The 23821-nt window shown below is 41.1% G+C and overlaps 1 protein-coding gene across 4 annotated transcripts in view; it reads left to right on the top strand.

Annotated features, from left to right (window-relative positions):
* The window catches only part of CLCN1 (chloride voltage-gated channel 1), a 57970-nt gene that overhangs the window by 18250 nt on the left and 15899 nt on the right, over positions 1-23821 (top strand). For 2 of the 4 annotated variants that reach the window (XM_017814683.1, XM_017814682.1), the window contains exons 1-9: positions 2777-3173; positions 9339-9489; positions 9996-10127; positions 11626-11754; positions 11858-11991; positions 12619-12696; positions 16072-16150; positions 18384-18509; positions 21775-21859. In XM_017814683.1, the coding sequence (XP_017670172.1) occupies positions 2961-3173; positions 9339-9489; positions 9996-10127; positions 11626-11754; positions 11858-11991; positions 12619-12696; positions 16072-16150; positions 18384-18509; positions 21775-21859 (1127 nt within the window). In that variant the 5' untranslated portion in view covers positions 2777-2960. Of the gene's footprint in view, positions 1-2775; positions 3174-9338; positions 9490-9995; positions 10128-11625; positions 11755-11857; positions 11992-12618; positions 12697-16071; positions 16151-18383; positions 18510-21774; positions 21860-23821 lie in introns of those variants that run through there. The other 2 variants (XM_017814681.1, XM_017814684.1) reach the window with 2 other exon arrangements.

Genomic DNA, 23821 nt, shown 5'->3' with positions numbered 1-23821 from the left:
CACCTGAAGAGTCAAGCTATGCATACAGATCATCTGTGTTTGTAGCTAGTGCAAGATGGTTATTAAATCTTCCTCTTTTTTTTGTCTGTGTTAGTTTCCTGAGTCTGCTGGCAACCTCTTAAGCAGCAGCAGTACTACACTGCTGAGTCCTGGTATAAGGGCAGAGCAAGCCCTGGGTAGTAGAAAGCAGGACAAATGAACAATAAAGAAAATACAGGAAGAAGAACTGTGGCAAGAAATTACAGGAAAAGTGATAGGGGAGATTTGACAGCAGTTGCCAGGCAGCAGCAATGCAGAAAGGCAGACTTTTTTTGGAGTGTGTTCTGTATTCTGTATTTATGTTACTCTGTGGATCTGAAAACACAGGCAAGACAACAGGTAGAGCTGGAACTGTACATTTCATTAGATCAGTTCTCAGTCTTTTTCTTGGTAAATGGTATCGCAGTACGGAGACCATGGGTAGAGATATTTTTTGATGAGAAGTGCTGTCCCACCAGTAATCAGATAAATCCTAGGTCCTTAGCTGCAGATATCCTTGGAGCTAGGTCTTTAGAGTGTACATAGGTACCACCACATCACAATGATTGTTCAATTATCACTCTACCACTCCATGCACTGGATGAGATGTATTATGTTGCGGAAAGCAAGAGTGAGGGCTCAGGGTTTTTGTAGGTTTCCTTCTTCATGTGGATAGTAGAGGTTCAAGTGGCATCTAGAGTCATTTGGTGAATGTTGGCCTTGGAATCATTCATGCTTTTATTGATAAGGTGAGTGACACTGGTGCTGAGAGGCTGAGAGGGACAATTCCTGGAAAAAGCCTTTCAGGGTAGAATCGTCCTATTTTAGGCTATTATTATATAATTATTTCCCATGGAAATTTCACAACAATATTAGGCAAGAGAGAGAGTAGAGTTTGATTAGCTGGCAGTGTGGGGGTTCATTTTCATACTGTAGCAATTTCTAATGTGCTATTCTTGTGCCTCTTGAAAAACATGAGCTAGAAGAGTGAACTTTTGGGTAAAGGTTCTCAGTAGTTTTTTCCAGTGGCTGTGATGAGTGTTCCCCTCCGGTACACGTAATAGTAACTAAAGATCTGGCGCTGTATTACAGCTTTGGTGTTTGCTGAGCCTTACTGTGGTTGGTGTTTAGGCTTCCTATATATGATGTGCACTTATATTCTACAGAGTTTTTTATGTTTTATACACTATATAGTATATACTATGCCATAGTGACATTGGTCTTCCAAAAGCATATCAGATTGTTGGGAGCAATTAATGCTTTTATAGATGGTAATCTGTGAGGGTATCCAAATGTTTTTCTCTGATTTCCTAGACATAGTCACTTAGAAACTCTTCTTTAAGGTGACTCATTACAAGTTTTGTCCTACTGGTTGGTAGGTAGCCTTCCTCCAGAAAACATTGCTTGTTGACAGTAAAGTGAGTGCTGGTGGGAATGAAACAGGTAAGTCTCTAGATTTTGAGGCAGCACTGGTATTGCTTTTGTAAATATTCAGTGCTGGCCTGGCCCATCACCAGTCGTGGGTTGTAGAGACTAACAATATCCGTATGGATATTACTGCTAATGAACATCGATATGAATATCTTAGCAGAAACACTGGAGGAGCTGAAAAGGTGGTTTATGGAGGAAATTAGGTGTGTCTTCTTCTTGGAGACTTTCTTTCTAATTCACTCTCAAGGACTGTGCAGATTAAGAAAAAGCAAAAGAAGAAATGTTTTACAGGGGTCTGCAAAACGAAATAATGGGACCACTGCTTGGAATTTTGCCTCTCTTTCAACACCATCCTGCCTGCAAATCTCTTATCCTGCAGTATGAGAAACTTGACATGTGGGGTCTTTTTTCTTTTTTTTTTTTGTACACAGTTTTTAGGATCTTGAACTCACTGTTCTTTCGCAATTAACAGCTATCAGAATGGATACAGGCAGCACACTGGCAGTACTGGTAGATGCCTCTAGGCCATGTTGCTGTAACACGCTTCTTATTCCTAGCACTGTCTGGTAGCTCACTGGTGTTGGCTCAGCTTGTTGCTTTTTTTCCTGGCTGAGAAACAACTGGCAGATTGGAGAAAAAAAGCTGTTCAATGCTCTAGTGTGTGAAAAATGAGCATTAAGAAGAATAAATTTCTGCATACACCTATAATTGAGTACCCGCAGAGCAGTTTGGTGACATTCTTCAAAGTGCAAAGTGTTCCCCATAAGGGCACGTGGGAAGGCTGAGATTAGACTGTAATGCTCAGCAGTTTACAGGGATGCCTGACTTCTCCATTAGGGATTGCTCCTTCTCTTGTGGGCCGTGGACTTAGGTAAAATTTTCTTGGGACACTAAGTGGACACCTATCTTGTTCCATCTCATCATAGTTGCTGGCATCTTTATGATTGTCACTCAGTCTTTTGGACACCTGGTATCTAGGGAGAGAATGAGGAAGCCCCTTGACTTTTGTAGTCATTGCAAACACGGCTTGCTCAGGATGGGAAGCTGTGAAAGAACTGATATCCTGGATAATATTTTCTGCTTCCTCCTGTCTGCTTTCTTTCTCTGTACTTATATCTCTGTCTGTCATACCACCTCCTTCCCCCTCCCCCTTCCCTCTCCTTCAGGAGTTCCCCTCTTGCTCACACCTGATATTCAATCCCAACAGAGTTATTGCCTTTTGCTGAGATCAGGCACAGTACTGAGGAATCATGTGGCAGATGAAGGTTGCTATAAATCTAGTTGAACCCTGTCATCACTGCCTTTGTGCAGGAAGGGAAGAAAGTGAGAGAGGCACAAGGAGGAGGAGGGTAGGGGGTGCAGAGAGAAAGAGAGTGCAAGAACAGGACAAGTCAGAGTGGTCTGAGGAGAGAAAAAAAGAAGGAAGGAGCAGCAGAAAATGCAGAGGCCTTGCTCTCTGCCAGAACACGAGGTGGTTCTAGGTAAGGCCCAGAGCAGGAGCTCCGTTAAGGATGAGCGTGAGGAAGAGTAGAGGCATGGAGAGCTCAGAGACCATGACGCAGGAACCCGAATCGAAGCCAGCTTTGTGGGGGGGCACACCGCAATACGACTATGTCTGCTTTGAGAAATGCACCCGTTATGGGATACCCCTGGAGGCAGGACGCGAGGCCGGGGGGACAGGGGACGACCCGCGCTACCTGGAGAACTCCCTCAGCTACCCACAGGTAGGGCTGGACAACTGGGATGTTTGTGGCAGCACAGGTCTCCCTGTGATCACATAGGCTCTTAGGGCTCCCAGAACATCGCTGTCCATTCCCAGTCCTACCAATTCTCCCCTTTCTGTTTGTTGACTCCCAGGTCAGGCATTAGCATTCAGGGTTGTACTTAAAGCCAGGAGTCCTTATCAGCATTTCAAGTCAGAGGTCATTTTCACCTGCCATAGATTCAATGAGAGTTGGAATGGACATGCTGGGATGGGGAAAAATCAACCAGTGCATTAATGTATTTGTAACAACAAAGAGAAGCTGCAGCTGCCTTCATCTGCATAGTGATATTAAATAGAGCAGAAGAGTGAATAAAATCAAAGAGAACAGTGATGTAGATGGATGGGTATCTGTCTGCACAGCTGTATAGATGAGGTAAAGCTCTCTTGTGACTTTTCTCTGACCAAAAAAAAAACTTCATGGTCATAGACCCATACACGTATATTGATAGTTTTGGTAATTCTTAGGGGAGCTGTAAATGAGGGATTTTCTAACCCTTACACTTGACCTGGATTTTGTTGTAGTTCATAAAAGCAGTGGTTCAGAAAAATATCTGGGACAGAGATGTACTCTGGTTATGGCTTCTTGTTCCACTACTCTCTGTATCTCCTTTACCTTTACTTTTGGGACACCCTCATGCAAAGGGAGGTTTTACAGCAGAGCCCAGGTATCTAATTTCCTACCACTCTGCTCAAACCAATCTGACCTAAGAGGGCTTTGGTGCAACAAAGGATCCAATTAAATGATGAGGGAGAGAGTGTGTGAATGTGCAATTCATAGAGTGGGTGTTTTTCCTTACATGAATACAAATCCCCTTACATGGATGGTGAATAATTGGTGGGGGAAGACATTTGTGATTTAGTGATAGAAAAAAAAGCCACATTTGTCACTAAGAAAATCTCTTCCAGTAGATAAGCATCCCAAGGAGGATGGTTATGTGTCACATCACAAAAGATAAGAGAATTGGTTATCTGGCCATATTCAGGAATTTCTCTTCTGAAACTAAAACATCAGAGAATTTGCATGTGTCCTACACTAAAGTCTTCCAAAACCACCCCCCGGATGGTTTGGAATCAGCAGCGTCACTGGGAAGGCCTCTGGAAAAGGTCTGACTGGAGCATGGGGTGGGGTGGGACAGGATGGAGAGGTGTGTGTGCCCACCTGGAACTGAGCTCCACTGGGGGTCATGCCTGCCCCATGGGGTGCAAGTAGGGCAGCACCTGGGGCTGGAGAGTTGAGATGGGCAAAGGAAATGCACCTTGGTGTGTGCACCATGAACAGACAGTGAGCTGGGGTGTGGGAGGGAGCTGCAGGATGCAAACTGCTTCTCCAGTTAAGTGCATCCCAGAAACATTCCAGTTCATGCATATCCACCAGATATGCCAGTCCCACACATCTAAAACCATACTCACCAGCAGACACAGATAACACAATAAGGAGATACAACCCACCGCTGTGCTCCTGCTGCCTGGCACCAGAATGTCTCTGTGCTTGGCTCCAGAGGCATGATGGTCAGTGCACGTAGATAGACAACCTCAAGCACAAACAAGAAGGCCATCAAATCCATTCCCAAGGATATCTTCAGGCAGATATGTCCCCAAGCAAGCATGCATTTGTGAACAAAATTTGCAACCGAAAAAAAAAGACTGTTCTATTTATAGTTTTACTGAAAAATATGTCCCAGAAATACTTCACATAAACAACCATGTACACATATGCATATATGTTTATGTATGAAACTTTGTATGCAGACATATTCTGGCAAAGCCAGGCTTGCTGTGCATGTGTGTAATTTTGCTAGCCATTCATCCACATTTAGATAAATTATAAATATGCATGTATACTTTGTACAAACATGCATACTTATTAGCATGTTATTAACATGAAAAACAACCTGCTGCACATGTTTTCATCCATTTCCATCTAGATTAATCATTAAGATTTCTTTCTCCACTGATGTGTGAAAAAACATTTGGCAGAGAGAGGTTTTGATTCTGTTGTACACTTTTCTTTTGCTAGCTGTTGCCTTCTGTTTTACCTGCGATTTGATCGGGTTTACACAGGCCCTAGAACAGTGAAGTCTTGGTCTTTTGCCTTGGACCTTCAGATAATAAATGGTAAAAAAGCATATAGTGCTTAATAGATAATAAAATATAACAATAGTAGGATGATAATAATAATAATAATAAAAATAATAATATACACATGATGTTGGACAATTAAGATAACAGATAGTAGATATATGATAGATGATATAATATACCTTGATAAAAATATACATTATCATACACTGTAGGATTTTGTATTGCTTTCTGTCTGCATGAGAAAGCAGCTACAGCTGGTGAAGTATTTAGAAGCTGTGTTATTTGTGACTATAGAAAGTGTGTTCCTGGCAGAGAGCTCACTCAGCAATACACAGATGGGTGTAGTGGGAGGGATGTGCAATACGAAATCAGGCAATGCAGTAATACAGAATAACAGGCTCACAGAGAGGTAGGTGAGAGGGCCTCTGGAGCTCTCCAGCCCAAGCTCCTACTCACAGCAGGACTGACTCCAAAGACAGGTCAGGTTGTTCAGGGACTTGTCCAGGCACATTCTGAGCATCTCCAAGACTGAAGATTTCCCAGCTCTCTGGGTTTCTGTTCTTATGTTGAACCATCCTCAAGAGGGGGTAGATGGGGACATGTTTTCCTTTTGCGTGGACTTTTTTGGAAGCTGTATTTTTTCCCTTTTGTCCTTCACTGTGCCCCTCCAAGAAGTCTTGCTCTGATGTTTCTCTCCAACCCCTCTTGCCCTTCAAGTAATGGAATTGCTGACAGACCTTCCCCTTTGCCACCTTTTCTAGAGGAAAAACTATTACTTTGTTGCTGTCCCCCACTGTTTGCATGTGCTTCACTGGCTCTATGTCTAAGCCATTGAGTCAAGACTTTTTACTGACATCTGAATCTACTTATGCAGTGAATTCTGGGAGTTTTCACCTTTGAGACCAATATGGCTTCTCTTTTGTGATCCATCAGAAAAAAATCACCTAATGAATATAGCAGGATGGTTACAAGGCTGGAATGAAAGGGATGAGAAGCAGAGCCCAGGACTGCCTCAGTGACTAGGAGTAGCAACTTATAAACAGGATGCACTGACAGTGTTGGGGAAAGGGGGTTTCAGGATTGGAGTATTCTGTGTAAAATGTATTGTTCAGTCTGAACGGCATGGGAAATAGCTTAGACTTTGGACTGTGAGAGAACAGTTTTATACATGTGCTGAGCTCTCAGAAAATAGCTCCCAGAAAAGTCTTGAGATTGTGATGTATTTTTTCCCTGAGATTCTGTGCAGCTTTTCCTCTGTTACTCAAGCAATGAAACTTCCCCAGTTTTTGGGAAGACAAACCCTGAAAATGTTCTTCACTCTGGTTGTGCTTTCTCCCTGGATGTTTTTTTTTTTTTATATGTATGTTCCTCCCCTTAATCTTTAGTGGTATTTACACCTTCAGCTGGTTTTGCACCATTATCACGGTCTCACTCAGCATTTAGCCAAGCTAGGCATGATAGTACCTTTTCTGATTCAACCCTTAGGTGGTAACTGAGATCTTATAAAATTGTCTTCAATTTTTCTGGTGCTCAGAAATCCTGTGTTCCTTGTGTTAGTGACGGAGCAACAGAAGAAGAAACAGTCAGAGTCTTACTGTGTTATATTTTTAGTTTTACATGCCTTCTAGTGGAGTAGATAGTTCTTGCCTAACCTAATTTTGCTTTAAGGTAATCTTCTGCTTTCTGGATTCTTTCTCTGTCCCACAATCTCTTACCATTTTTGATACTGCCAGATTCCTGGAGAAGCAAAGCACATGTGCGAATGAGTTGAAACTATCTTGTTTGGCAGGACAAACTTCTTTTTTTTTATGTCTGTGGACTAACTTCTTTTTTCCCACATCCTGAGTGCACCATTTTCCAGCCAGCCAGAAGCAGTGAACCGAGATACCATATGAGGAATTTCAACATTCTTACTATTATACTGTCATGATGTTCTATCCGGCAGATGGAAGATTCTAATTTGAATTTCATACTTGATATAGGTTTGAGTTCACAATTGGGTTTAAGCTGTATTTGATATAAATGCATCCCTGATGACCATTTAACAGCAATGAAACACTAGCTGAGGTGATGTGAAGATGCATTTGTCTAAAATCTGTTAGTACTTAGCATTTCTGGCTGAAATAGACACAGTAAGAGAAAAAAACCTGAGCAGTTTGCTATGTAGGACTGCTATGTGGCAGCTTTTAGATGAAATTCTTCAGCCTGATGTTTCACTGTCCTGTCTGTATGATGGAGTTCGGAGCATGGCCATTCCTCACTGCAAAGGATCTGCATTGCTTAATTTACCTAGAATGTGTTGGTAGTCATGTGGTTAATAACTGCATTAAATTTGTGTAGTTTCCAATACAGTGATGAAAAGAAGAATACCTTCAGCTGTTCAGGTAGGATCAATCTGTCCAAGCGACACTAGGTGAGCCACCTTTAGAACAGCATGATTTAATAAAGCATAGATGTGTTCAGTGAGAAAAAAAATCCACTAGGATTTCCAAAGGGAGCTATGGCATATGGTTCAAGCGTCTCTTGAGGAATATGTGCAAATAAATAAAATAATTAGGATCTTCAGTCATATGTGTTATACTGAAGTATTAACTGATAGAGCACTGAAACAGGTCCTCAGAGAAGCTGGATAAATTCCACCCTTGGAGATGTTTAGGAATTGCCTGGACAAAGTCTTGAGCAGCCTAATCTGGCTTATCTGGCTTTGGAGTTTGCATTCTGTGGGCAGAGGCTTGGCCTGGAAACTTCCAGGCGTGCCTTCCAGTGTAAATCTCTCTTTGAGTCTCTGAATCTATTTTATCTTAGGGGAACAGGAACATCTCTTATGTTACCTCGAAAGGAGGAGGCAGGAACTGTCAAATAGAAATGTCTTCTAAGTGTGTGGTAGTGCATTATCTCTCTCCTATGTCTAGTCATTCTCCAGCTAAAGTGTTTGACTTCACTGATAAAAACATTGCTCACTCTCCTCCTGCCACTCAGAAAATCTCAGAGAAGCAGATGTTGTACTGCAGAGGAAGCAGAGTTGCCTTTTTACAGGTGGGAAGTGCATCAGGTGGTAACCTGACCTGAAGTAAAGCTAAACCTGGTTCATTGAAGGGCATGTGAGAAGGAGAGGCTTATTCTCAGCTTCTTAAATACACACCTTCCCCACCTATACTCTGGAAGAGTGAGGTAGGATAGCTGCTCTTCAGGGAATCTGGTAAACAAACAAGGGGGCACAGTCAGGGTTCTTCAAACTCCCTTAAGATCTTGTTGACAAGACAGCACAACTGCCGTGTTTACTGCATACCCATGTATGATATATCCTTGGTAAGCATGTGTAGCTAGTTGTGAATTGCATATAACCAATGGCATCTCAAGATTAGTATCTGAAGACAAAGACTGGACTAAGCAGTTAGGAAATTCAGAGGAATTGGAGGTACCTGAGGATTTAACATGCTGATTTGGGTAAATAACAGAAGTGCAGTACCCAGTGATATTTCTGAGCTGATGCTGATTCTTTTCCTCTGCAGGCACTATCAGTGGCTGTGTGCCCTGTTAAGCATTCCTTGGCAGCAGGAGGAACAGATGCAGGACATTCCTGCAGCCTGTTCGATAGTGTAATACATCTCAAAACCTTCAGAGATGTTTTACAGTGCTGCTGAAATCTGTGAGACAGCTTTGAGGATGGCAGCCTGATGTGAACTCTTCTGACCTTCTTTTGTACCTCCAGAAAGTCTGCTCAATCTCTTTAGACCACAGCCAGCTTTTTCTTGGCATGTTAGAAAACAATGAGAATTCTGTGACCATGTCTTGTACTCCCAAAAAGGAGATGAAAAGGTTTTGGAAAGATTGGGAAGTGGGAACTAGAAAGAAAAAAGAAAAAAAGCAAAATGAGCTGCATCGGTCTGAGAGTTTCTATCTCAGTCTCCCTCCTTGGGTACATTTGGGCCCACACCTTGGACTATTGGTGGATTGATCTGCCTTTTCATCCTTAATGCTATCTGTGAAGGAGCATTGCCTTACCTTTTCTATTGATCTCTCTTGCTTTCTGCTCCTCTAGCTTTATGGCAAATACACAGATCAGATAACTGACAGTTCAGAGAAGGAAGCAGCAAAACTATTGAAGAAACAGGCCCAAAAGAACAATGGAAGACCCCTGAAACGTGACAGTCAAGTACAGATCAAAGAAGAACACTATTCCAAATGTCAAGGTAGGGAGAATTCATCTTTCATTACCCTATGACCAGACATTGGGTAGGCCCGCCAGAGAGATGGAATTTAAGCAATTGTGACTGGGGAGAAGCACAGGGGGAAGGAAAAGGAATCTCACTGAAAGAAAAAATTTCTTCATGTGAGCTTTCATCCTAGGAAGAGTCAAGATCTGTTTGGAATAAAAAACAATAATAATATTTTTTTCCACAACAGATCTCTGTAACAAGAGGAAAACGACTTCCTTGTATCAGACTTTTGCTGTTAGTGTACAAGATGTTAAATTCCATCCTATGTATCCTCACACACACACACACATACACACACTCCCTTCCCTTTTATTTTTTTGCATAACTGTGTGAGAGAGGGATGGGTACCACTCCTTCAACACAAATCCCATGATGCTTCTAAATAAATCCTGATTGTGGTCAGTTCTCAGCATAGGAGAGATAGACACGTGCTTCATCTATCTTCCCTCACTTTTTCTGGTTCACTCTTCCCTCCACAGACTGTGCTAAACGCATGCAGAAATATATTACCAAGAAGCTTGGAGAGGACTGGATTTTCTTGGTTCTGCTGGGTCTGGTCATGGCGTTGGTGAGCTGGGGAATGGATTATGCCAGTGCAAAGAGCCTACAGGGTGGGTCCCGTTCAGGTGTTGCAAAAGCAGATTGTAAATGATACAAATGTTTTACAAAGCCCAGTGATCAATGTTCCTCCTCCTTTAACATCAGTATACATTCTCACCCCTTGCTGTCAGGGCAGTTTGAAGTTTGAAGGTTAAATGGGAGGAGGTTCATTAAAAGGATGGCAGGGAAAAAATTTAGAAGTTAGTGGGCATAAACGAAGGATATGTGTATAATGAGCCAAAGACAAAACCATTACCTTAAATACCTTCCCCTTCTGCTCCCTTGAATATGCAGGAGCACAGGGAAGTAGTACTGTGGTCCTTCCTATTATACTGCTTCTCTTCCTCCCCAAGAATATTAAGCAGATGAAGATGGGAAGGGGAAGGAGTTCTTAGACGTCCTCCTGACTCTGTTTTGACTTTTTATATCATTATTCTTGCCAACTTTTATTTATACTGTGCCCTGCAGTTTTCTGCTACCTGGCGTCATAGCGCTCTGACCTTTGGCCCTTTTCAGAAAGATCTCTTCTTTGCTGTCTTATATACCTTCCGTGCATTTTTCCTGTGGTCTGTTTCCCCTTTCCCAGCTATAAAAATTACAAGATTTTTCAAGCCCCCTTCCCCTTATCTCAGTGCGCACACGCACACACAACATTGCTCACATGCTTTTAACTGCACTGTTCCTTTGTCCTTACCTTCAGTGTCCCAATCCTTACCGGCACATTCACACCAACCCTTTCTGCTTGGCTGCTGATTTCCACCAGACACTGCCATTCCTCAAAGCTCCCAATATTCCTTCAGCCAAGGTTCCTCCCAGAGCTTCCCCATCTACCAGGAGTCTACTATAGTCTACCAGTCTCTGAGAGTCCCTATCCTTTACTTTCTGCAGCTGAGTCCTTTGGTTTTTGCGGTTTTTTCCTTTCCCTCCCCCAAGTCTCAGCCTCCTACTGCGTAGGGAGCCAGCTCAGGCAGAGAAGATACAGTTGCACAGGAGCTACAGTTCAGTTTGGATTCTCAGCCACTCCTGCTGTGGTATCTGCCTGAGCAATGGTACCACTGCTGTTTTAATAGCTATTGGCACAGCTCCCCTCATGCTGCTGCTCTCCAAGGCAAATCATAATCAGAGCTTTTAAACTAGTTTTTAGGAAGAAAAGATTGGTGGACCACTTTATTCTCCTTCAGGACACACATAAGAGAGTCAGGCTGCCAAATGAAAAGAGACTGTACAGTTATTCAACCTCACAACTGCTTGTAACACGCCTCTTCTTAGGTCACACTAGGGCACAGGAATTAATAGTGTCTTCTATCCATTCCTCCAGAATGCCTGCTTTATTTGGGAATTCATACTCAAAATGTAACAAGGCTTGTCTTAGAAAATGAAGACTTTGGGGTAGCATTTCTCAGGGGGATTTAGCATGGGCACATTTGCAAGTGTGTGATTCTTTGATATGTACCAACCTGTTTGGAGCAGCTGTGGTTACTGACAACTTCTCTGTTTTTCTGTCAACAGCCTACAAGTGGATGTACAGAAAGCTGCACCCGAATGTTCCTATGCAGTATGTGGTGTGGGTCGCATACCCACTTGCTCTTATTCTGTTTGCCGCCATTGTCTGCCACCTCGTCTCTCCACAGGCTGTTGGTGAGGGCAAAAGGCATGGCAACATCTGTTTCTGTCTGTCTTGGTTTTCTTGTTTCATTTGCCTGCGGGTTTAGTTCATTCCCTGCTCTGCTGTTGTTACCAGGGTCTGGGATCCCAGAGCTCAAGACCATTATGAGGGGAGTGGTCCTCAAGGAATATCTCACTCTCAAAGCTTTTGTGGCCAAAGTTGTGAGCCTTACAGCTGGGCTTGGAAGTGGCATGCCTGTGGGGAAAGAGGTAAATACTGCTGTTTCCACGTGCAATAGTGATCAGAGTCTGGAAAATAAATGGATATTGGGGGACTGAGGAAGATTAAAGGGTCTGTAGCACAAGTCTTATGAGGAGTGGCTAAGAGAGCTAGCGTGGTTTAGCCTTGAGAAAAGGAGGTTAAGGAGGGACCTTGTCACTCTCTACAACTAGACAAACTGAAAGGAAGTTGTAGCCAGGTGGGGGTTGGTCTCTTCTCCCAGGTAACAAATGACAGGACAAGAGGAAGTGGCCTCAAGTTGCACCAGGGGAAGTTTAGACTAGATATTAGGAAAAACCTCTTCACTGAAAGGATTGTCAGGCATTGAAATAGGCTGCCCAGGCAAGTGATGGAATCACCACCCCTGGAAGAATTCAAAAGCTGAGTGGTTGTGGCATCTGGGGACATGGTCTAGTGGTGAACACGGTGCTGCTGGGTTAACAGCTGGACTCTGTGATCTCGGTGATCTAGGTCTTTTCCAACCCTATTGATTGTCTGAATGGTTGAGATGGCCAAAGAAAAATTATGAGGTCTTCAATAGCTAAATGGTTGTCAGTAACCATTAGTACCAATAAGAGGGTAACCCTCTCTTATTTCCTCCTCCTCTTCTCTTGCAGGGTCCTTTTGTTCATATTGCCAGTATCTGTGCTGCAGTACTCAGCAAGTTCATGTCAATCTTCTGTGGTGTGTATGAGGTAAGACATGTGTCTCTGCATATAGCTTTTCCACAGGTTGAACTCTGTAGACACATAGGATAGTATGGGTAGGCCACAGAACAGAGAGGAAATATGGTTTGAAGTTCACTGTACTGCTGAGCAGCAAACTACAAGACAAAAAAAATGGAAGTGGGAGGCCAGATATACAGTCTAGGACCACCAACGTTACCTTTCAATTACACAGAGGCTGATTAGGAATATGTATTTGACAAGTTTTCAATGCTGATACTTTTGCACTGTGATCATTGTCTGTATAAAAAAGTAGCTGAAGACAAAAATCAATTTGTCCTTAAGCCAAATTTATACAGCATTGCTAATTATAGACACTGATACCATCTCTATGCTTTTGTTATTGCAGAACAACCTCTGCAGGCCGATCACTGTGTTGACTAGTTGTACAAAAAAATCTATTAACTGCACATATAGCTAAATGCAGGAACTCCCTTACATGCAGGCTCTTACCAGAAACTTACTGTATAATACAACAACTGGAGGGGCTGTTTTACTTGAGTGTCTGCGCACAAGGACCAGATGTCACTGCCGAAGACCAGCTGACAGTACTAAAGACTGCACTAAAGCGTGTAGAGCCTGCTATTTGTAATAGCAGTGGCTGAATCTGCTGCTTGCTGTTGCTTATTTTCATTATTCTGGGTCCTAACCCCCTGGCTTTGCTCCCTCTAACCCCAGCATGCCCGTCTCTGGCTGCACTCTCTGTTCCAGAATGTGCATAGGCAGTTCGACCTTCTGGTGCCGGCTTGCGCAGTTGGAGTTGGATGTTGCTTCGGGGCTCCTCTTGGAGGCAAGTGTCTTCCTATATGTGGCATTTAATGTACAAGTCATTTAGCCTCTTGCTGTGAGATTTTCTGCTCTCAGGAAAGGTTCTCTACAGATACCTTACCACTCTAGCAACACGAGTTCTTTCTTTTCACATGAAACTGGTGGCAGCAAAAGGAAGGGAAGGTTATAGGAAGAGTGACACCTATTAATATGCTGATTTCTAATCAATAGCTTGTTCAGTCCCTGCCTGCCATGGACATTGTTCCACCTGGAGAGCACCAAGGGCTGTCCAGAAAGTCAACAAGGATTGAGTAGAGAACGGAAGTTAAAAAACACTTCAATGTAAGGAGTAGCAGTAGAGCAGGAGGTGATGGCAAGTGTGACAGGAAGTGATAATGTGAACTGGAAACTACTATATAAATACTTCATCAATGGACTGGAGAACAGAAACATCAGTGTGTGAAGTTTTAAACTCCCCATATAAGAGAGGTGCAAAGAGCCAATGGGATGATTGGGAGTTTGGAGTAATGATATATGAGGAGAAGCTGAGGAAGCTGGGTTTGTTCAGCCTAAAGGAGAAAAGGCTAAAGGGGGATGGTGTAACCAATGTCATCAGCCACCTAAAGGGAGGTTTTAGCAAAGATTAATCCAGGCTCTTTCCAGAGTGACATAGTGCAAGAAGCAACAGACACAACTTGCAACGAGGGAAATTTTGACTGTGTTCAAGGAAATTATGTTCCCTTCTCCCAGGGGTGATTCAGCACTGCCATAGATACTCAGAGTTTCCAGAGAATTTCCACCCTTGGAGATGTTCAGGACTCACCTGGACAAGAACCTGATTTAGCCTTGGAATCAGCAGAACTCTAAGCAGGAAGTTGAAGGAGGCAACTCCAGTAGTCCCTTCCCACCTTTCTATGATCCCAGTTTGAGGAGAAATGTGGAAATTTATGTCGCCTCCTCACATTTGTACTAGTCTTCTGATTCATGGAATTTCTTTAAACAGCACATGTGCCAGAGGAACATAACTTCTCTTAAAGCAGTGGAAATATATTCATAAATAATTTGTCTTTAAAACATTCTCCATTCTTTGTTGTGCCTTCATTTCACTTCTCTCCCTCCCCATGCACTGCCCTGAGCCTCTCTCCATGGTTATTGTGCTCATAAGTTTAAGGAGTTTTTAAATGCTATGTTTTTTTCTAAGTTGGCTTTATTTCATCCATACACTACTTTCCTGTTAGTCTTCAAGCGGATGAGTTAGCTGACAGATGCAAAATGGTCTTGCAGCAGCAATAATAATGATCTTTACTCTGGTTGGCTATTTTAAAAAAAGGAAGGTAGTTTGTCTGCTACAGATTAGAGGTTCTTCAATTGATTACTTGAGAAAAGATGTGCCAAGAAGAAAATCAGGCTCAGTAAGAAAGAGGCTGAGAGCTGTATGTCCCCTTGCAACAAGGGAAATTCTATCCTTGCATAAAAAACATTTCTTCCCTTGCCCCAAGGTGGTTCAGGGGGCACAAGTGCCAAGAGAGGCTAGGGAATCTCCACCCTTGGAGGTGTTCAGGGCTCACCTAGCACCCTGATCCAGAACACCCTGATCCTAGCACCCTTGGTCTAACCTTGGAGTTAGTCCATCTCTGATGGAGAGATAGAGAAGCACTCAGAGCCACCTTCCAAACTAATACTTGCTGTGAGTCTGTGATAACACTGTAGTATGGGAACAAACAGAAAATTATAATAGTGTTTGTAGCCCTAGTTCCTCTTTTGGATTCACACCAAATTGCCATATGTGATTTCCATTACCTGGGAGACATGTAATCTTCAGCTGACCTTAGTCCAGGATATAGCTTGCAACTTCATATCATATTGCCCATGGTGCATAACTTCTTGGCACTGTTGCTGATAAATACCACTCTATGTTTTAATGAGGATGGATATAAAAAGCCAGTTTATCCCTTGACAAGTTAGTGGTGCCCAGTCTCTTAGAAAGACTCTACCTTTTATACCTTCCAATTCCCTTTATTATCGTGATAGTTTTCACCAGGATAGCACAATGTTTTACTAGGTGATCTGTTACCCACTCACCTACCCAGCGTGAAAGGACCTTCAGCACGAATCCACACTCTGCTCTGGACACGCAGGTGCCTTGTACACGCTGACTTACAGGGTGGGTTTTTTGAGACAGTCTGTGGCACAAGCGCATCCTGAGATTCCCTGCCAAAGTAAAAGAGATGGAGAGAAACCTACTTAGGCTCATTCCACCCTCTGGAATATTTTCCATGAGACATTTCTTTTACAGTGACAGAAATGTGCATGTTTCAATGGAAGATGAGATGCTGCCTTCTTCATGTGTCTTGAATGTGTGATTCCAGGTATATGCCTGTCCTATGCCAGGTCTTGTCTTTTGAATGTTTTGAAGCCATTTCAGTAGGGAGAAATAAGATAAATGTAGCTATAACTGAGACTGGTGACAGAGCTGGGCGATATTATGTGGTCATACCTGCCAATTTTGTTACTCACTCTCTGATTTCTTTCCTTCTTTCTTCTGTCTGTCTGTCTCTCTGTCTCTTTCACCAGTAGCAGCCATACTATTACACGGATGTCCTGACTGTGGGATGTGCTGTGGGCGTTGGCTGCTGCTTTGGGACACCACTTGGAGGCAAGTGGCTGTTCTGTTTCCTTTTTCTCAGGTACCTAAATCCTCTCCTGACTAGTTCTCCTCTCCTCTTCCCCTTTCCTGCACCACATTTTTGATCTGTCATTTACTTTGGACAAAGCTTACCTTTATTGTTACCAACCTCTCCAGCATCTCTGACACAGTCTTTTTTTCCACGTCGTCCACCTTCTGGAGGCAAGAGGGGAAGGCCCTCTAGAACAGTGGTCTCCAAATTGGGGTGCACGTATCCCAGGGGGTGCACAAGGTGATCGACTGGGTGTGGGAAGGAAATAGAGGAATTTTTATTTTTTTAATATAAAAAACTAAATAAATTAAACTTTGCTAACATTAAGTACACGTATTGGCAGTGGTGCCCTCTTATGTCATATGGCCACTTATCACATACAGTGCATGAGGCATAGGGTTGTTCCCAAAACAGAGAGTTGACCATGGTGCCTTTCTTTCAGCATATTGCCTTTCTTTCAGCATATTGCAATGTATTGCAATCAATATGTGCCCACATTGGATTAAGTGGATTTTTGGATTATATTATCTAGTGTTAACTAAACTAATCCTCACAAATTTGACAAGTGGCTTAAAAAGATCCCTGCAAAGAGGCCATGGATTGAAGATAATACTAATAATGCAAGCTCAGACGAATGACAAGAAAATGGCAGAGCTGACACTTCTACTCCCTGTACAAGCTCTTAATCAGACACAATATGAGGTACAGCAGTGATCAGCTAATCAGACCTGACAAGAAGTTGGACAAAAAAATCAAAATTATCAAAGGCTGTTTTAAATATGGGTTTACATCTGCTATCATTAACGATGAACCTCACCCTAAGTGTGTATTGTGCTTTGAGAAGTTCACTAATGATGGTATGAAGCCGTCAGAAATAGTAAGGCATTTAAAAATCTAAGCATCCAGAACATGAAGACAAACCTCTACAATTATTTTAGTGATGTTTCAAGTCATGTGACATTCAATACAGTGCAAAATTTCACTGAACTTAATGACAAATTACACTTAATGACATTAGTGTAGAAGACAGGAAGGTTTTTCTTGCTTCACAGTGAAATACAAAAAGCCACATACCACCGAGAAAACACTTGTTCTTCCTGCCAAGGTAAAAGTGTCTGCAATAATACACAGAAAGCAATAGAGCAGCAAACTAAAATGCATTCCTTGGTCAGCAAACGCTATGGAAAGATACATAGGAAACATTGCTAAAGGTCTGAAGAAACAGGTATTCATACACATTACACTCTAGAAGCAGCTTCCTGTTTGGATGGATGAAAGTACAGGTGTTTCTAAAATGCCTCACATTATGGTATTTGCCAAATTCTGTTTCAATAGTGAAATACATGCAGAACTACTTTCTGTGAGTCACTGAAGGAAGGATCTAGTACAGAAGCTTTGTTCTCAACAGTAAATCACTTCTTTAATAAAAATACTTTACGGAAAAGCTGTGGAGCAGACTAAGAGAAGGACTGGGTGGTAAGGTTACATTGATAGTGCTACATTGGGAATTTGTTCACTGTGATGTTCATGGATGAGCTATTGCAGCAAAGAAATGGGAGACAGACATGCACAAGGTGCTACAGGATATCATTGATGTGCTTCATTTCATAAAAATAAGACTGAAACAGTAGAATCTTTGCAATACAAAGAGAGATGAGATGGGGGGGAGAGAGTGACCATGAAAATTCTACATATATTTACTGATTATCTCATGGCAACTGAATTTAAAGAGCAGTTACACATTTTTCTTTTACAAAAATGACAAGTCTTCTGAATTTGCTGATCTTTTCAGTGATGACAGGAGTCTGTCAGTAGCATGCTACCTAGCAGTTATTTTTGAAAAAATAAACATACTTGATGTATGTTCTTGATGTACTTCAAGGTGAGAACAAAATTTTTTTGCTCCATTAATAAATAAAACAAATACTTTTAAAAAATTTTCATTTATTTCATCATCTCATCTTTTTTTTTCTTTTTTTGTGTATGTTTTATATAGTACATAATATTTTAGTACAGTAATGCATGCATATTATTTTTAAATAAATACACTTATAAAAGGGAGGGTACATGCTCAAAAATCTTTTATTGATAGGGGTATGTGATCAAATAAGTGTGGAGACCACTGCTCTAGAAGGCTATTTAGAAGCCTCTCTCATGCTTCTAACATTGCACTTCTGATTTTAATTTTGCTCCCTTTCCAACTCTTTCTAGGGGTACTTTTCAGCATTGAGGTCACTTCCACTTACTTCGCTGTGCGCAATTATTGGAGAGGTTTCTTTGCAGCTACCTTTAGTGCCTTTGTTTTCCGAGTTCTTGCAGTTTGGAACAAGGATGCAGGTAAGCTAAGAGCTACTGTCTTCGTACAAAAGTTGCTGTATTAATGCGTTACTTTCCATCTTCCTCAAAACCACAATGTTCTACGACGTTTGAAACTTCTGCCATAACATGTGATTTCAGTAGTACAGAGAAGAGAAAGTGTCATGTCATAGATTGTCTAACCCAACCTATTCCTAAGTGTGCTGAGGATATGACTGATAAATGACAGAATATGAGTGTTTGGCAAGCAAAAGGGCCCCTGAGGTGAGATTTTTGCCTCTACTCAAAATAATACGAAGGCTGTAAATACAGAGATTTCCCATCACAGAGAATGCAATACCTACCACAGTGTATGCTGCTGTGATCTGATGGAAATACCGTGGTCTACTTTGATCATCTCTTGACTAAAAACATTAAAACAAATAGTCAAGAAAATTGAGATGATTAAATGATTAAGAGGCTACAGGATTGGTAGGATATGACTGAAGGTCCTGAAAAAATAACCGTCTCAAGTAACTGAAAAGCATGAGAGTGACATTTGTGCAGACAGAAATAGCACAGGGCAAGCTTCTTCAAGAAAGCATCTCAGACACTGCAGGAATAGAGCTCTGGTGCAAAAGGATGCCATTTCTATGTAAATCTCTTCCTTATAATGCCTTTTTATTTCATTTTTAGAGTTGTATCTATTTTACTGATCTGAGCTCCATGGGGGCAGTTTGCTTAGTTGAAAGTGCTATAACTTGTGTCTCTGGGCTTCACAGGGCTGGATTTTTTTGGATTTTGAACATACTCTTGAATATAGAAAGTGACTACACTTTCTACTCGAATGCAGAAAGTGAATACATCTTTGTTTATGTCACAGTGCCTAAAAGCGAGGGGTATTCAACCATTAGATCTGTCACAAAACACCCCTCCCCCCAATCTTTCTGTTCTTTCCATAAAAAAAATATAAGAAATTCAAAGAGAGATGACAGGAGATAATCTCTTGTCCTTCACTTTGTCTACTTTCTCAAATCACTAGAAATCAGCTTAATCCTGAAACATCTTGACTCCTGTCCCTTCTTCAAAATCATCCAGACAGCTTTAATATCCATATTAATGGCTCCTTAAGTTCTGCTTCATTGACTGTCTGGGTTAAAAAGCTCCATGATTCAATTGTCTATTACAAATTGTTCCTTTTCATAGTTCTGAATTTTCTTTGTCTGTGTTGCTAGTCTCCTTGTTCTTGTGTTAAGGAACTAGAAATTTTTGTCTAGCTAAGTCATTCATTATTTTATGATCTTTTATCATGCCTGCTCTAAATTATCTTTCATGTCTTTTCTTGCTCATTTCCCTTGGAAGTTACAAGCGCAGTCTTTTCAGTCTTTGTTCATGCAAGGGTTTTTCTGTTATGCCTGCTACCAGGAAGTAGCAGGTAGGGAAGTGATCATATCAGAGTGACAGATGCAATTAAGTTGTGTAGCATCTCACCAAAAGTCTTTTATTTCTTAGACCAAATTACGATTGGCCCACTCTCTTTGACTGCTGAAGCTTAAGCCCCTGTTTGCCAGCCATGGAGGACTGGAGTTCTACAATTTGCAGAACTTCTGCTTTACCACGTCCTGAACTTTCATCTTATTTGCCATAGTGTTTTATGCCTTGCCTTCCTCCTGCTCCTTCTGATCACTTCTACATGTTATTTTAAAGTGTTTACATGTGTTATTTTAAAGTTCAAAGCTATTTTTAAGTAGACTTCACATTAACTAGACTTTCTCATTTCTTTTTACTTTTTCTAACCTTGTAAGAATTGAACAACTACTCTAAAGTGGTGAAGTTTGTAGCCAATGGAGAGAAAAAGGCTTAGACATTCAGTTTCGGTATGGGTTAGCCACTCAGGAAAGAGAATGAAGATAGGTACCGTGAATCTTTCTGTGGAAAGTTCTTTCTGTCTTGTGGGAGTAGAGAGGGAACCTAGAAAGACTCAGACTAAGTGCTGTGACTGTCTCCCTTTGCTCTGATCACCCTGTGACAAAAGTCTTTGACAATGAGCCCTACTATATTTTTTAGTGCACTGCCATTTAGTGGCTTGGACCATCTGCTTCCTAAAACTGTATTGAGATGATCCCTTTTTTGGGCTGATCTAACAAAAAAAGAGGATATCTCGCTTTTCACCATCTTCGATTCCCCTCCCTTGTACCATCTCTGTGTTTGTTTGACCTCTCCATTCAACTTGCTTTCCTGGCAGAGGACTAATTCAGGAAAACAGCAGATAGGTTTTCTGTCAGGTTGCAATGAGATGAAAGAACTAAGTGAAGGCTGTGGGAATGGGCACGGTGGGAAAGGAGAACAGTGCAGCTGGGAGGGAAGGAACATGGTGAAGAGGCAGACAGCAAGATCTTCCCAATTTGGAAAGTAGCCAATGTAACCCACAGAGACCTGATTAAATCATTGCCCTAAACCTAGTGCTGCCTGAACAATTAACAAGTAATTAATGCCTCCTGTCATTGCTATACAATGCTAGATTTTCACTGCTTCTTTTATTTCCTCATTTTGCAAATAATCGCTTCATCCAGGGCAAATTGGGGTTTACATCCATCCTCATTCAGCTACATTTCCACCCTATTAAATTGCTAATTTGTACTTCACCCATTGGCATACAGATATGTACGGTTTCCACACAACAGTGTACCTCCAGATAAAAGTAAGACAGGTTTCAATATTTCATTTTAGCAGGGCAACACTACCAGGAGGAGTGAGCTGGAGAAGATGGTGCTTAGCTGATCTTTTCCATCTCTCATTTCTGAGAGAGATGGTACCTTTCATTGTTTTGGTACCAGTCAAAAATTTTTCAGATGTAACTTCAGAGAGGATCTGAGTTTTGTTTCTAGAAGGCAATCACAACTGTGGGTGACACAGCTTCTCCAGATATGCAAGCACTGCCTGCCTCAGCAAAGAGACCTTTTCAGAGTCAGTGAGTATAGTGAACAGAGCTTTTTTTTTTCTGCAATAGTGAATGGATGGTAGAAGACAAGAAAGAAAAGAAAACCCTTTAAAAATCTGGGATTGTAGTTAAAAAATGTATACAGTCTCTGAAAACAAATTTATAATATCTAGGGTTGCAAGTGCTCAAAAATAGGCGCTACTAAAATCAGAGCAGTCTGCCAATCTGTAATACTGTATATAATGTCATGAAACCACACAGGAGCACATATAAACTAGTTTCCTTGTCCCTACTCCTAGATTTTATGGCATTTAACTTCTCACCTCATTATTACCTTTCCTCCTCTACCTCCTTGTTCTCTCACAGATACCATCACAGCCCTGTTCAGAACAAACTTCCGTATGGATTTCCCCTTTGATCTGCAAGAGCTGCCAGCGTTTGCTATAATAGGGTAAGTTCCCAGAAAACTGACTCCTTGCTGTGCAAAGTTATAATGTGATCTCTGTTAGGAATTCTTCTGCCAAATAGTTACATACATCACTTTTAGACACTTTGGTTGTCACAAATAAGGCTTCTACTTGTTGGAATTCCTCCTTCAGATGGTGTCCATGTAGCACAATGGGTAAAGAAGGAAATGTGGGTATTATCAAGTTGTTTGTCATTTCCTTTCTACATATCTTCTTGAAAAATTAAGTTCTGAGGAAAAAAAAAGTAAGTTTAACTTGGTTGAAGTTCTGGGAATAGATTTACTGAATGGGCCTTTAACTGTTTCGATGGCATCCTCAAGTGAACCAATCCAACAAGTATGGCCTTTTCACATGATAAAAATGGAACAAAAGATTTAACCAGAAGTTTCATTTCACCAGGTCAGAATGGTTATCCTTTTCAAGAGAGGTTGGTACATCTGACATGGTGGCAAGGGCAACTGAACTGTAATTGGATTCACTGAGAACAATGGTTAATTTATTAAGATGAACATCAGTTTTATTTTTTTTATGGAGATATCTGATTTGGTTTCATTTATGGATGTGGATTCTTTGATTGGGAAATGAAAGAATGAACTTAAGAAGAATAAATATTGGGAAATGCTAGAGAAAGCCTGAATTTGGAATTGCTGTGAGGAAACATCTCTGGTTAGAGGTTGAGAGAGGCTCCAGGGAAATCACTGCAGAGCAATAATGAAGGGAATGTACTGTAAGAACCAACACCTGTACTGGTGTGGTGATCACATTCTGTTGCAAAAACTGGATCCCAGACCGGGAATGTATTTGAGGTTTTCCAGCTCCTTTTAGTAAGCTGCCCTCCTCTTAATTTATTTGAACATGAACTGAAGTGGAATTTTTTGAAGACATCAGAGATATTGAAAATGCATGAATATACACGAGTTCTTGCTAATAATATGTATCCATTTGGTTCTTCCCCTTAAACAGACTTGCATGCTGAGCTAGGGGAATCTATTTGTTTAGACTGGCAAGGAAAAAAGTAATCCTGGTTTACAGCTGATTGGTAGAATGCAAAACTTCTTGTTGCCATGTTTTGAACAGAGTTGACAGAGCTGGATTTTTTTCAGTACTGCATATAGGCTAGGAAAAGGAGTATATGGCAACTGCAAAATGCTTTCAAATGCCTGAGTGTTCAGTGTGGTAGTTAAAATAGAAGACAACTCTAAAGACTTGGATAATCTTGGATAAAGTCCTGATGCCAACTTGGAATGCTCCAAATTCTCTTAAGTCTCAAAGTTGAACTCTTTATCCAACATATTTCTTCGCTTTCAGGTAGGACAAGCACTATCAATAGGTAGATCTTGTTCTTCCCTGTCAGCAAATATTAAATTGCATAATATATACAGGAAGTGCACTTCCAGTTTGTTGGCAAATTATTAGACATGAACGGAGAGATCTATTTTTAAAAATAAGGTGTTACAGAGAAATGTAGTTCACTGTGAAGTCCTTAGGCCTATATTGCCTGGTCTATTTTAACTGTAGTTCTAAACAGTGCTTGCTTAAAATATTAAAGAGTAGTTCATTGGACATGTTTGCTTGTGAATAGCTTTAGATTTAGTTTAAACTTGTTTCTATGCAATTTTTAAATGACCAAGCAGGATTTTTTCAACATGCAATGTTTTAAGTATGCTAAATTAATCTTTGGGATTTGGCAAAAGCATAACACGGAAACAAGGAAAATTCCATTCATTTTTAAAATTAATAGAATGAAAATCTTATCTGTTTATTCTCAATATTATGTGGATTAGTTATGTGCCACATAAAATAAGGCTTCCCCTCACAAATTCCAAATGCAGTCTTTTTTTGTTCTTTTTTTTTACCTTTAAATATTAGGCCTATTTATCCTGGTTTCATTAGGCTACAGAGCATAAGGATAAGACCACTATATTTTTTTTTTTACTTTATTAGGA

The sequence above is a fragment of the Lepidothrix coronata genome, unplaced genomic scaffold, assembly GCF_001604755.1.
Source record: "Lepidothrix coronata isolate B3197 unplaced genomic scaffold, Lepidothrix_coronata-1.0 Scaffold46, whole genome shotgun sequence".
Classification (NCBI taxonomy): Eukaryota; Metazoa; Chordata; class Aves; order Passeriformes; family Pipridae; genus Lepidothrix; species Lepidothrix coronata.
This window is presented reverse-complemented; position numbering and strand designations above follow the sequence as displayed.